The sequence below is a fragment of the Triturus cristatus genome, chromosome 2_1 (assembly GCF_964204655.1).
Source record: "Triturus cristatus chromosome 2_1, aTriCri1.1, whole genome shotgun sequence".
In the NCBI taxonomy this organism is placed as follows: Eukaryota; Metazoa; Chordata; class Amphibia; order Caudata; family Salamandridae; genus Triturus; species Triturus cristatus.
In genome coordinates, this window is record NC_140581.1 from 35,183,496 (window position 1) to 35,197,339 (window position 13,844).

General features: G+C 45.6%; 1 protein-coding gene across 1 annotated transcript in view; it reads right to left on the minus strand.

Moving 5' to 3' along the window:
- Positions 1–13,844, minus strand: part of LOC146863661 (long-chain-fatty-acid--CoA ligase ACSBG2-like) — a 570,849-nt gene that overhangs the window by 423,432 nt on the left and 133,573 nt on the right. Inside the window, exon 6 of the mRNA XM_085627754.1 lies at positions 6,460–6,609. Coding sequence (XP_085483880.1) covers positions 6,460–6,609 — 150 coding nt within the window. The remainder of the gene's footprint in view (positions 1–6,459; positions 6,610–13,844) is intronic.

Here is a 13,844-nt window from a genome sequence, read left to right on the forward strand (position 1 = left end):
GTAATTAGTATCTGTGTATCATCGGCATATGACAATGTGTCGAAGCCGTGATTCTTAATGATCTTGGCCAGGGGAGATACATATAAATTAAAGAGTGTCGGACTCAGGATAGATCCCTGTGGGACACCTTATTGGAGCTCATGGCATTCCACTTGTCACGCAAAGTTTTTGGCCCGGAGGATACGATGTAATTGGGTATATTTTTGTGTACAAAATGTGCTTCTTCCATTTGACTTTATATCACGGTCCTGCTCTGGCACTTTGAATCCAAATTGTCCTTACACGGAGACGCTTTGGTTCTGCTTACCAGTGACTTCTGTATTAGTCCAGGGCTAATGTCCTGACCAAGGGGAGGGTGTCACATGGCCCATGGGGACATTATCGTCTTCCCTAAGTTAGCATGAGCATGCTGCAGACTGTCTGCTGCTTTGCACACATTACCTCACAAGTTTATTTTGCAAATGCCTCTTTTGATATTTTCACATGAGAACTCACTGCTGTGTTCACGAATTGCAGGTTTCAGGGATTTAGTCTCAACATTGTGAACAAGGTTGAACAATAATGCTCCTTGTTATTCTGTTCTGGTCAGGCCCTAGCACCTAGACATAACATACAGATGCAGCTGTTGTTTGGGAATAAGTACTTTGGTCATATTGAAACACACGGATGGGTAGCGGACACTTAGAGAGGGACCTTTCCATGGAGAAGAGCATGACAGCACCTATGATATAGATCTATCATCTATAGACTGAGGTATGATAATACCCAGAGATCTTCTAAAATATAATCATCCTGCTTCTATACAAGAGAAGGGAGGTTAGGCTATGCTGTCTCTCACTATGACAGCTCCTTTTATGATTTACGTACTACTTGCTATGCTGACTGTATTTGTGTTATGCATTTTTCTGCTTATTGTTGCATATATACTGCATATTAGAGCACGTTAGTTAAAATAAATACTTTAAACTTCTGAGTGTCTGTCAGATCTTATTATAGACAAGTATAAGAGTGCGAGCGAAAGGATGTGTCTTGCAACAGCGATTCCTGAGAGAGTCGGGAGTGTTGTGTTCTGGGGTGTCTAATCACTTGTTCTCCTTTGAGTGAGTAGGAGGGCAAGTGAGACACTATTGCTAGTCGGTCCTGGGCTCATTGGTACTAAGGTGGTAGGATGACTTAGTCCATATATACTAAGGTCCCATAATCCTATGCATAGTTCTGTGTTTGTGCAGAATCCCTGCAACACTACTACCATCAGAACTGCATGTTGCAGCTGTAGAAGCATCAAAGAAGAGTAGTGGGCTTCCGGACTCTCGGCGCGCCAGCATGTTCACACCAGCAATTTGTTGAAAGCCATCAAGAACCTCAACAGCTCGATCAGGCCATGTGTCAACACTCTGGCTCCCTTCAATAGCCAGGCTACAAACAAGCTGGTACACTGAGGAACTCAGCCTGACGAAAGACCACTGCAAGCAACTGGATAACAAATGGAGGAAAGGTTAAGAAACCACAGATAAAGAAATCTTTAAATCAGCCCTAAGATGCTTCCACCTGCAGATATGGAACACCAGGTGCCCAGCTCTTGCAGATCACATTGACGCCTGCACTAAAAGCAGGAAGGAAATCTTTGCCATTATTAAAGATTTTACCATGCCTTCCGCCGCCTTTAGCATTATCACCACCTCACAAACCATTGAAAAAAGTTCTTAAAATGTCTTTGTCCCAAAATAACCTCCATATACAGCAATTTTGTCCCACAATCGGACCCCGTCACAGTTACAACTCAACTTTCTATCACAAAGAACGAATCCTGATCTCATGGCCAACTGTTACCACCATTAAAATCGCTGCTACCATGATGAACATCCACTTGGGGGCCTAATCTGACCCTTTCCCCACCACTCCTTCACCAAAGGACTCCTACCAATCAGCAAAGCACTAACACCCTTCATCAACACCTTCAGCAATTCATTCCTGGACACCAGTAAACATACCACTGACATGCTCCTGCTAAAATTGTCCGCTGACCCAATCACACTTTCCAACTTCAGACCCATCTCCCTCCTACCATACCAGGGAAACTAATTAAACGACACCTCACCAACCACCTCAGCAATCACCAGCTCCTCAACACCACACAGTGTAGATTCAGGACAACCACATTATAGAAAACAACACTCATCACCACCACAGACGATATCCATATGATCCTTGACAGAGGAGGCATGGTGGCTCTCATTCTCCTGTATGTCTCTGCTGCATTTGACACGGTGTCACACCCCATCCTTATCAGGCACCAGCACAAAGTGGCATTGTAGGACAAGCTCTCCGCTGGATATGCTCATGCTTAACAGATTAAACACAAGTTCTCAGCCTGGCATCTTACTCCTCTGATGCCCACAAACATATCTGCGGAGTGCCTCAAGATTCACTGCTCAGCCCCACCCTCTTAAACACATTCATGACCCATCTTACTGATGTCATCTGCGCACACAACATTAACATCCTCTGCTATGGCGAGGATACTAGTCACAAGTAAGTTGCACTATGTGGACACCCATATGCCAGGATCACACAGTAACTCAATTGAAGACTACAAACCATCCAGAACTCAGCAGCCAGACTCATCTTCTACCTCCCACACAGCACTCACATCACACCAAACCTCAGGGAGCTCCACTGGTTCCTGATACACAAATGTGCTAAATTCACACTACTCACATGCACATTCAAGGCACTGCACAACTTAGGCCCCCCTACTTGAACAGTTGCATCTCCTTCATCAACCACCTACGTTTCGCAGGACTCATATTCGCACACATCCCAAGCATACACAGTATCAGATCATGAGGGCGGGTATTCTCTTACATCACTCCTAAAGCATAGAATGTTATGTTATATTGATTTATAAGGTCCACTTGTCACCCGAGAGTGTATCCAGGCACTTAGGCAGGCTTGTAGGTTTGTAGTCTCCAAGATGCTCATATGAATAACCAGGTTTTCACCTTCTTGCAGAGCTCAAAAAGTGAGAAGAAGGCTCTGATGTGGTGAGGGAGGTCGTTCCATGTCTTAAGTGCAATGTAGCAGAAGCGGGGAATGTATACGAATGAGGCAGAGAGTAGGTGTCTGGTGGGTTGGGTAACGTGTTGCGGCTGTTCAGATATTCTGGCCCTGTGTTGTGTAGGGCTTTGGTTGTGTGCATGAAAAGTTTGAATTGATGCGCTTGTGAATGGGTAGCAAGTCAAGCTGCCTGAGGTGCCGTATGATGTGGGTGCAGTGTGGGAGGTTGAGCATGAGTCTTGCAGCCGTGTTCTGGATGGTCTGGAGTCTGTGTAGGACTTGTTTGGAGATTCCGGCATTGAGAGTGTAGCCATAGTCCAGCCTGCTCACGATGAGTGCTTTTGTCTGTCTGGGGTTGTAAGGCAACCTTTTGAAGATTTTTCGATGCATGCATAGGCTGTGGAAGCAGGACGTGCACACTGTGTTGACTTGAGATGTCATGTTGTGCTTGTCATCTAGGATGACCCCTAGATTTCTTTCATGGTCTGTCAGTGTGGGTGTTGGTCCTAGCTACGACGGCCACCAGATGGAGTCCTATTGGGAGGTCTTGTTGCCAAAGACCAGCACTTCTTTCTTGTCGGAGTTGAGCTGAAGGCAGTTGGTTCGCATCCAGTCTGCTACCATGGTCATGCAGTTGGTGAAGTTGGTTCTGGGGGTAGTTGTCTTACCCATCAAGGAGAGGATAAGTTGGGTGTTATCGGCGTAGGAGATGATAGAATCCTAATTGAGTGTTGTATGGAAGATGGTGAAGTTCAAGGTGGGTAGTGAGCTGCTTGTTGATGGCCTTCCCAATCAATTTGACTGGATAGAGGAGCAGGGAGAAGGGTCGGAAGTTGCTTCATTGATTTGGGTCAGCTGGGGGCTTCTTAAGGAAGGCGTTGATTTCTGCAAGTTTCTATTCATCCGGGAAAGTGGTGGACGTGATAGAGGTTTTGATGATGTGGATTCGGATGGTGCTGATCGGTGATGTTTTCATATTGTAGATGTGGTGGGGGCAAGGGTTCTTGGGCTCCTGAGTGGACGGTCCACATGATCTTTTATGGTAAGGGTTGTCCATTTGGTGAGGTGGTCGTATAGGTTGATGGTGGGTAGGTTAGCAATGAGTTCTCTGGGGTTGGGTTGCTATGCAAAGTTGCTGTAATTGTTTGCAGTTTTGCTGTGGAAGAAGTTGGATAGGTTGTTGCAGAGTTGTTGGGAGACAGCGATGTTGGTGGCAGTGGCTGAGGTCGAGGCGAAATCCTTAACGATCAAGAAGATCTCCGTGAAGCAGTTGGAACTTCCTTCAATGCCCTTCACTAGTGCTTTTTCTGGGTGTCCCTTATTTGCTGGTGATAACGTCCAAATGCTGCCTTGTAGGTAGAATGGCCTTCCACTCTGCATCAAAGCCTCCTCCTCTGTTCTTGAATTCTTCAAGATAGTGAACACCTGGCTAGATACAAATACCTGCTCAGCACCAGGATACCCTTGCAGGTGATAGGGCACTTTACAAATGTATATAACATAAAATGTCAGGAAGGTCAAATTTGCCTCTCTGATTGCTTGATTGTTCAGGCAGGAGGGGATGCTGTGAAAGGCTGATTGGCCCAGTCTTGGTGTGGACAATCAAGGGCAAGTTGGCAACATCCACAGCAAAAACACACCTATGGCCCTCCTGGATCAGCGCAGAATTCACTTTATTGTCCTTGCCCTGGTGTCTGGTTTCTGTGGTTAGTCCTGGGTAGTACTGAACAGGACTGTGTGATTTGTGGAACCCATAAAAGGTAGCCAACATTTGTATGACAAGTGTTACTGGTCACACTATTTAGATGTAGGTAGCCATATCCTAGTGAGGCCTGGATACCCTGATGATTGGTAAGTGTGTTGAAATGGAAATGTTGCTGGGCTCAGGTCCTGAAGAATATTGCCCTTACTTTAAAGGGGTGGCTGCAAGTTATTTGGGTCCGAATGGTATAGTAGGAGATGAAAAGCTTTTCATCGATCACAGTGTTAATCTGTAGTTTTACGCACATTAGCTGTGTTCGTAAGATCAGACCTGCTCATAACATAGGGCTCATTTTTGCACATTTAAAGCTACGTCTTTGATGAACTGCTGTGTCCTTGAAACATTTTCGTAATGGCGGTAGTCATCTGAGAAAAATGCAATGGGCCACAATGAACACGTGGAAACATTTTCTGCAGCTAACCGAATGCAGTTTTGCAAGCCCTAACATTCCTTGGCATCACCCATAATGGACAGCCCAGCTAAGTACCACGCATCAGCCATTACAGTGTGGAGCTCCGCATGCGAATGGGCGGCAGTTATGACATTATGTGTTTTAAGCTTGACTGGACTCAAGCCCGCCGCTGCTCACACCACTATAGTGCCGCCAATATTTTGTTGCCTGTGCTGCCTCTCATCAGAGATGCTGTTTGGACCAGAACACGGCTACCGCCGCTGGGACAGAGTTTGGTGCCACTGCCTGTCATGATGCTGGCCTGTACCGTGGCTCTCTCTCTCTGCCAGAGTCCACCACAAGTCTTAGGTCATTTTTCCTAATATATTTATTTCACGGACCAGGGGCAGGCTGCTTGGGCTGGGCATCGATGCCGCGGCTGGGCTGGGTGGCGCACTAGGTTAGTGCCCTTCCATTTCTGGTGCTTTGCAGCAGTTTTAAGATCTTCTTAGAGTTTCTCGTTGCTCACATGAGTGTCATTTCTGAGATGTATGCTCCCCTGGTCTTCATTGCTTTATTTTGCTCGTGAGAAAGTTCCCCTCTAAGTGTCACACATAGTTGTTGAATGTCATTCATAAGTTCACTGAAAATGTCACACACAAGCAATCTGAAATCTTGGCAGCTATGAATGGACCCCACACGGTATTGATATTGGGTTTAGACCTCTGCACCCCTAAGAGGAGGAGGTTACTTGGCTCGTGCAAATGCCGCAGGTGGGGGGTTACTGCACTACTTCACTGAAAGCAAGCGATCTTCTGTGCTGGATGGATAAAGTGTTTTTTAACAAATAGCAGCTGCTTCTAGAACCAAGGTATTTTGCTGCCTTAGTTTTTATTCAGGCCTTTGGCTTCACATTCCCTCCCACATTAAAATATTTTTGAAACGTGGAATTCATTAGATTCGTTTTCTTAGTAAATATGATACGTCATAGACTTCTTTTTAGCAGCTGTACCTGCTTGGATAAACATGACGCTGTCTGCCTTTATCATCATGTGAACAGATTTCTGGAATGACCAAGTCCCTCCCTTTTGAAGGTTGATAGCTCAGTGAGCTTAATAGCCATCTCAGTGTTCGGATATAGACCTAAATACTACACAGCACACTCTCTGCATTACATTGCATTTCCGTTTACTACATTTGTATTTAAAAATAATTCTCCAAGGACACATAATTCTGCGTTGATACTCACATTGTCATGGCTCAGCATCGCCCCCTTGGGTGCACCGGTTGTCCCTGAGGTGTAGACCAGAGTGCAGCATTGATTGACCCTCTGGGAGGCGATGACGTCATCAAGTTCCGAATCAGGGATTCCTGATCCCAGCTGCATGAACTCTGCCCACTGCAGACAGAAAGTAAGAGTCAACGTATCAGAAGATGTAAAGTCACAGGTCAGCACCGCTCATGAGACTGAAACATGAAAGAGATGCAGGAAAGTCAAGAAAATGATACTCGGAGAGACATAAAAGCAAAAGATCAAATTGAGATCTGTCACAAAATAGAGGCAAGCAAAAGGTTATTATTACAGAGAGCGCGAAATAAAACAGGAAGCAGGAAACAAAACACTGAAAGTGAGGCCGCTGACCAGAATTCAGGCTATGAAAAAACATAAATACAAATAAACTATTTATTACAAATCTTGACTGTGCTTGACTCGTTCTGGATTGGCGAGGCAGCACCCCTGTTCTTGTGATGGCTTTGGGCCAGCCACAGTCATGGCTATAAACTAGAAGCATCAGTTCACCTGCCCTTCTAAGATGACTATCAAACACAGAGCCCATCCCAAGATGGCCACCAAATATGAATACATTTCAGTATGGCATTTCGGGCGATTCCTGTTCTGGGGCCAGCCTCTTCCTGCCGAATGGCTCCTGTTGTGGGATCAGCCCCTTTCATATCAGGTAGTTCCTGTTGTACCCAGATATAAAGGACCTATACTCAGTGAACCACTAAACACCAACTCCTTTGGCTTGCTTCTGCTCGAGTCTTCTTCATACCCAGATCCTAAACGTAAGCCTTATGTATTTTCCTCCTTATAGAGAGTATTCCGTATGCCACTTGTGTTCCACACCCCACAGGAAGGGGTCACCCTTGCCCAAGAGCTGCTAATAAAGAGTTGAAGGACCAACCCTTATGTCCAGCCCTTGACAGTCATGGCTGCTGGGTGGTAGGGTCAAATGCTGTCCGAGCTGTATTCTGGCTCACTATTTACAGAGGTCCTTCGATTGAAATGCATTTAAACACAATTTACACTAGTTATGCAATAGTGTGAACTGCGCTTGAGTTGTCTGGTAGGACAGTATTTGCTGTTTGGAGCACACTGCTACAGTGGAATGTTGGGCAGAGCAGTGAGTCAGTGGAGCTGCATGCAGGGCAGGTGGAGCCAGTGCTGAGAGGTAAAGGAGATTTAGAATACAACTCTGAGTAACACAATTGCACCATGAGGACCTGGCCACTATTCCAGGGGTTGCTGTTGCCGTACTTGTTTCAAATGAGAGAGAGGCACAGCCTGTCCGGAATGACGCGACAGCTCCGGGATACCCCGATATGGTATTTATGAAGGTGAAAGATGCGTGAAAGTACTAGGGAGTCGCTGAGAGTAGAGTGTACGAATGAGAGCAGAGTGGGCTTCATTCAAGTTTATCTTCAAGTAGGGACGTTATCATTGAGCGAGTCTTTAATCACATGATTCCTGGCTCAGTGAGCAGAACATTTTCTGCTAACAAATGTGGCGCTTTGGAGGTCACAAGTTTGGATCCTGGCAAGGCAGACTCATCCTTTCAACTTTGGCCAAAGAAGTCCAGCATCAGCTATCTACTGCCCCTATACCCTGTCCCACCACCCTCCTCTACAGCAATCATTTTCAACCTTCCACCCACCCACTCCTCTCTTTCACTTTCCCACTTCTTGCTCACTCTACATACTGCTGTCTTATCACAGTCAAGGCTGAGCTCCTGACTCACTCCAGGGCGAAGTCAAATGTGGACTCCTAGAAAGGGTCTGAGCTAAATACACACATGTACCCGTGAAAACACATTTCACCAACTCCATTGTCTTCTCCAACTACTCTTTTGGAAGTCCTGGTGAGTGGCCACTCCAAATATGGCCTTCAGTACTCTGCACTCTTCTCCACCCATACCACCTGTCCCAACCCCATGCAGAGGGCCACCAGGCAGCAGGGATTACTGGGACCAACCTTGGTGGTTGAGACCATTTGCTCCGGATGTCACAGGGCCCGGATTACTAGGGGCTGGTTGCAACTGGACGAAGTACTCCTTCAGCTCTTGATATCAGTGGTAGCGCGGGTTGAGCAGTTCAAAGCTTCACAAGCACAGGCTCACAACTCAAAATACATCCAGCAACCCCAATAAACGATTGCCCAGTCAAAAACCTTTTTTATGTAAAAAGAGGTATTTGTCTACTAATACAACGTGCAATACGATACACTGCAAACATTATACACAGCTTTCTTGAGGTTAACCCACTAGCGTTACTCGGGTCAACATTACAGTCCCACTTCCCTGTTTATGGCTGCTTTCTTTCCCATTCACTTGTGGCGACATCCAAGCTAGGCCCTGCTAAGGAGTTCAAGTCTCAGAGGTTCCATGGGGGCTCATCAGTAAGATTCTCAAGTCTCCAGGGCCCGGTTGCCCATCAGTCTTGCCCACTCTTGCAGAGTGGTGGCTGAGAGTACGTGAGTCCCTGGCTGGGTCCAGATGATGCGAAGCTGCGATCGCTGTGGCCGATGTCCTCAGCACTCCTTCAATGCTGTAAATCTCTCCTGGGATCTAGGGGCAGGTCTCCAATGCTCCCTGTTGGGGAGATGAATTTGGTGCTCTTACCCACCACATGTCACAGCCCTCAATGTGTGCTCATCTGCATGTGGGCTCAGAGCAGCAGTCCTCTTCCTCCTTCATAGCACCTTCCTCCTGGCACAAAGGTAGGGTCAAAGCAGCACTTACAGGGCAACTGTCCTCTCTCTTCACCACGGGCCCCACATGGCATAAGGGGATTGATGACTGCATAAACAGGCATTTTCTCTTTATTGGGAAATGGCTCTCTGCCTCTCACAGCACAGCACCAATGGTAGTAACCCCCTCGTGGACTTTGGCACATTGCCCGGCAGCCAGATCGGTGGAGTGGTCTCGACAGACCAGAATCTCAAACTCTGCTCCCTATGTACATATAACAGCATCCCCACTGGACCTTCAGGATCAAAGAGCTCCTATTGAAGTAGACTGAAGAGCCTGGTTCTTCCTTCTTCCAATGTGTGTCTCACCCAGCTCTAAAGAATGAAGCAATCCACCAACCTGTCTGGGGAATCTTCTACCTTTCCTTGCTTCTCCAGCTAAGCGTGGGCCCCCAAAATGGAACCCAGTGTCTTGCATGTGTATGTGTGTGTTCTCTGCACAAGCACACACACACCCCTGCACACCTACACATTCACACTCAACATACTGAACCTCTTCCTGGGCACACATGCATCCTAGTGCGCTCCTTCAACCTCACGTGCTGTCTCCTATGTATTGTATCTTCACGCAGGCAGTTACACATCCTAGCACAGCTCAATCAATCGAACATTTTTTTGGAACAGCAAATCACCCGTAAGGGTCTTGAGGTGCTGAAGAAGCTGGCTGTTGCATGGAGGTTTGATCATTCAGACATCCAGGTCTTTCCGGTGCCAGAGGAGTAGTGCCGGTGCGGATGAGCCCATTTCCGATTGCACAGAGCCCAAAAGCTTGATTTTAAGAGCAGGTGAGCCACACCAAGGGTCCACGACTTGAGAGGCATCACTTGGAGGTCAGCAACTTGCTGCAGCTGGATACCAGAGCTGGTTGGAGAGCTTTTGTGTTTCCTGAGGCTCAGATCAGGAGGCCACCATTCTAGCCATTTGAGTCACTCTGGGGTCCTGGGTTAAAGATGTAGTAGTAGGTACAGCTCTTCTTTCTCAGGCAAGAGGGCAGCAGGTCATCACAGTGGGGCAGCAGTTCCTTCAGAGCAGCAGTTTGGCAGAGTAGCAATCCTTGTAGCAGCACAGCAGTCCTTCTTCCTGACAGAGTAACCCAGAGGTCTAGAAGTGTACTGAACAGTTGGTGTCTGGGGTCCTCTTTTTATACCATGGTGCTCTGGTTCTGGAAGGTGAGAGAAGCTTCTAGACAGTGGATTTGAAGTGCATGGAACATCCTGGCTCCCCTGCCCTGGCTCTAAGCTGGCTGCAGTAACAATGTAGGGTCGTTACGCCTTGTGTATTATGGCAGAGCAAAGGCTTTTCAGTTGTAAGCGCGGCTGTGCTCAGATTCACCCCCCATCCTGTCAGCAGATGGCCAATGCAGGCCCACTAATCCCTCCATTGTGTGACTGCCTGGGAAAAATCCATAAAGTGTAACTGTCAGTTACACCCATTCATGTGACCCAAGACAGCCTACAAACACAAAAGGGTTAAGTGCAGAAAAATGCCAGCTTTCACTATGCGTTTTAGGTCCTGAAGAGAACCCTACCAATTTACTTTTGGGTTCGAAACCCGTCGACCGCTGAGAGCCCAAACAAATGTGAGAAAACACACTGTCAGGAAAAAAACCCTATTTGAATTTTTGTGAAAGAATGATAACCATTTTTTCTAATACACTGGGAATCCTGAATAGTGCACCATTTGGACGCTGCCCTTAACAAGGTTGAAAAAAACGTAGCCATATAAACCTCCATAGGTTTGGGCTTCATTGCATTTGTTTCATTTTTTTGTTTCACCTTTGTGTTCCTTCACTTTATTAGTTTTTAAATGTGTTCACTCTCTTTTTTTCAAAAAGTAATTTACTCAAGCGTATTCATTTGTATGAAGAATTTGTTGTCTATGTCATGTCCATGTTTTGTCCAGTAATACAATTCGTGACGATCAATTTGTTTGTTTTATATGTGTTAAAAACTTGGTCTGTGGTCTGTTATTTTATTTGTCTATATGTTGTTCTTGTGAAAACCGTTAACATTTATTTTTGAATAATTGTGTTTCCTCCATGGAAAAATGAACCCTTAAAATGAAAAGAAAAGAAATAAAAACAGATGTTTTTGGGTACTGGCATGTGTGTTGTTGTGAGTTTTCTGAAAGTGGCATTTTCAAAATTGCTAGGATTTTAAATTCGAATTCCAGAGACACCAAACATGAACTGGTTAATGGTTTCATTTTGAAATTACATTTATATAATTTAACAAGGTAACTCCAATGTTATCCAATAAGGGAGGCAGGCCTCACAGTAGTTAAAAACTAATTTGAGAGTATTTCACTACCAGGACATGTAAAACTAAAAAGTACATGCCCAATCTTTTAGTTGCACGGCACCCTGCCATATGGGCTGCCTTGGGGCAACTTGTATGTAATACAAGGGCTGTTTAGGGATTGGCCTGGGGGTTTTAATGCTAAGTTGAAATGGCAGTTTAAAACTGCATTCAGGCTGCAATGGCAGGCCTGAGAGATGTTCCAAGGTGTTACTTAAGTGGGTGGCACAGTCAGTGCTGCAGGCCCACTACTGGCAATTAATTAACCCCTTCCATGCTGCGCAGATTCCGCCGCTGTGCTGGCGGAATCTTGCGCGGGCGGGGTCATGACGGAATGGTTCCGTCATGAGCACAGCTCAACCGTGGGTCATGACGGAACCATTCCGTCATGAGCATGGAAGGGGTTAAAGGCCCTGAGTATATGTAGTACCACTTTACAAGGGGCTTAAAAGTAAATTAAATATGCTAGTTAGATATAAGCCAATGTAACCATGTTTTAGGAGTGTGAGCACAAGTACTTTAGCACTGGTTAGCAGTGGTAAAGTGTGTAGAGAACAAAAAATAAGGTCTGCAAAAATGGAGGAGCTGAGGCAAAATGTTTGAGGGAAGACCACCCTACGGCTGACAGGTCTAACACATAGCAAAAGTGTATTTGTACATACTTTTGTTGAAGACACCCCCCAACTTTGTGAAGGACGTTTGCAGCAGTGGCATGTGACTCAATAGGGACGTTTAAAACAACTTGGGTAATTGCTTCTTTTTGGCAGGCTTGTTGAGCTTTGGCTTCTGACATGAGAGGGACATCTAGTGCAGTTATGAAGGGCTTTCGCTATGCAAAAAGACAGTTTATTTAGCTTTACCAATCCTTACTTGTATTGAAATTGGGTTGGCTCGTATGCAGTGACTATGATATTGGAGTGACCTTCAATGCTTAGAAGTAGGACGTCACATAAATGATCGTTCACTTGAGTGTGGTGGGGTTGGAAGCAACCACTTAGCTGAGCTTGGCCTCAGGCTGATTCTGTACCCCGGGGGCAGATCCTGTTGCATGGCTCTTCCTTGCCCCGAGACACGGTAGCTGCTTTTCTAACCCCCTTTGCTTACAGCCTCGGAGGCTGCATTATTCTGACAACTGTGGAGGCTGCCTACTGCTGGCCTTGGCTGGAACTGATCTTTCTTGAAAAAGATGGAAATAATTGGATAAATCCATCGAAACGCGTCGACGGAACTTTGAATACACAATCTCTATTGGAATTTGGTCCTGTTATTGCACAAATAGAAGTTGAAAACGGACCAGAAATTTACTGCTATAGATGATGTGTAAAGTTAAAGACTAACGATAGTAGTCTACAATCGTATTGTCTCTATTGTTTTTATATATATTGATGTCTGTGTCAATTGTTGTATATATGTCAAAGGAGAAAAAAATTGTTTTTAAGGTTGTATATGCAGGAAGAATTTTTTTTTGTATACAAATGTAATGATTTTTATGCAACTATAATTAAAAGAAAAATTTGCAATATGTTTTTAGTTTTTGTGAAAAAAAGTGTTATTTGTCCTGTGTTACGTATTTGGTACATGCCATTTAGACTTGTCCCAAAGGGAACTTGCACTTTACTTGCTAAGAGTACCCTATCCCTTTGGTCTTTAAAGGGGTCTCTCTCTTTAATTTAGAATACTTGGTGCAGAGAAAACCAGAAAGTCGACATGGAATACAGACCTGTGTGACATGCCCACATACACTGTGTGAGGTATAGGTAAGTCACCCCTACTGCTGGTCGTACAGCCCTAAGACAGGGTGCACTATGTCCCATAAGTGGACATATCTGCATGAGCAGATAGGACCCTGCAATATTTGAGCCATTCTTAGCTATTGTAAGGGCACCCGGAAGCCATAAAGAGTACATGAGCTGGAAACTTGTCATTACGAATTTCCTAGCTCCATGATGGCTTTAATGTACCCTAAGATGTATTGTATCAAACATATTATCTTAATAAATCCTCACTGATGCCAGTGTTGGATTTATTAATAAATGCACACAGGAGACCCTTTAGAGGATCCCCCGACAACCTACCAAGCACTGATGTGGTCTCTGACTAGTCATAGCCAGCTTGCCACCACCAGACATGTTTCTGACCTCATGGGGTTAGAGCCCAGGCTCTCAGAGGCCTGAAACAAAGCCTCCTCTAGGCAGAGGTGCTTTGCACCACCTCCACGCCAGAATGGTCTTCCAGAGCGGGAAGCTTCAAAGGCGGTGCCGCCTTTGAAGTTCAACCCAGGCTTCCTCAGATAGTGGTGATGCCAACCCC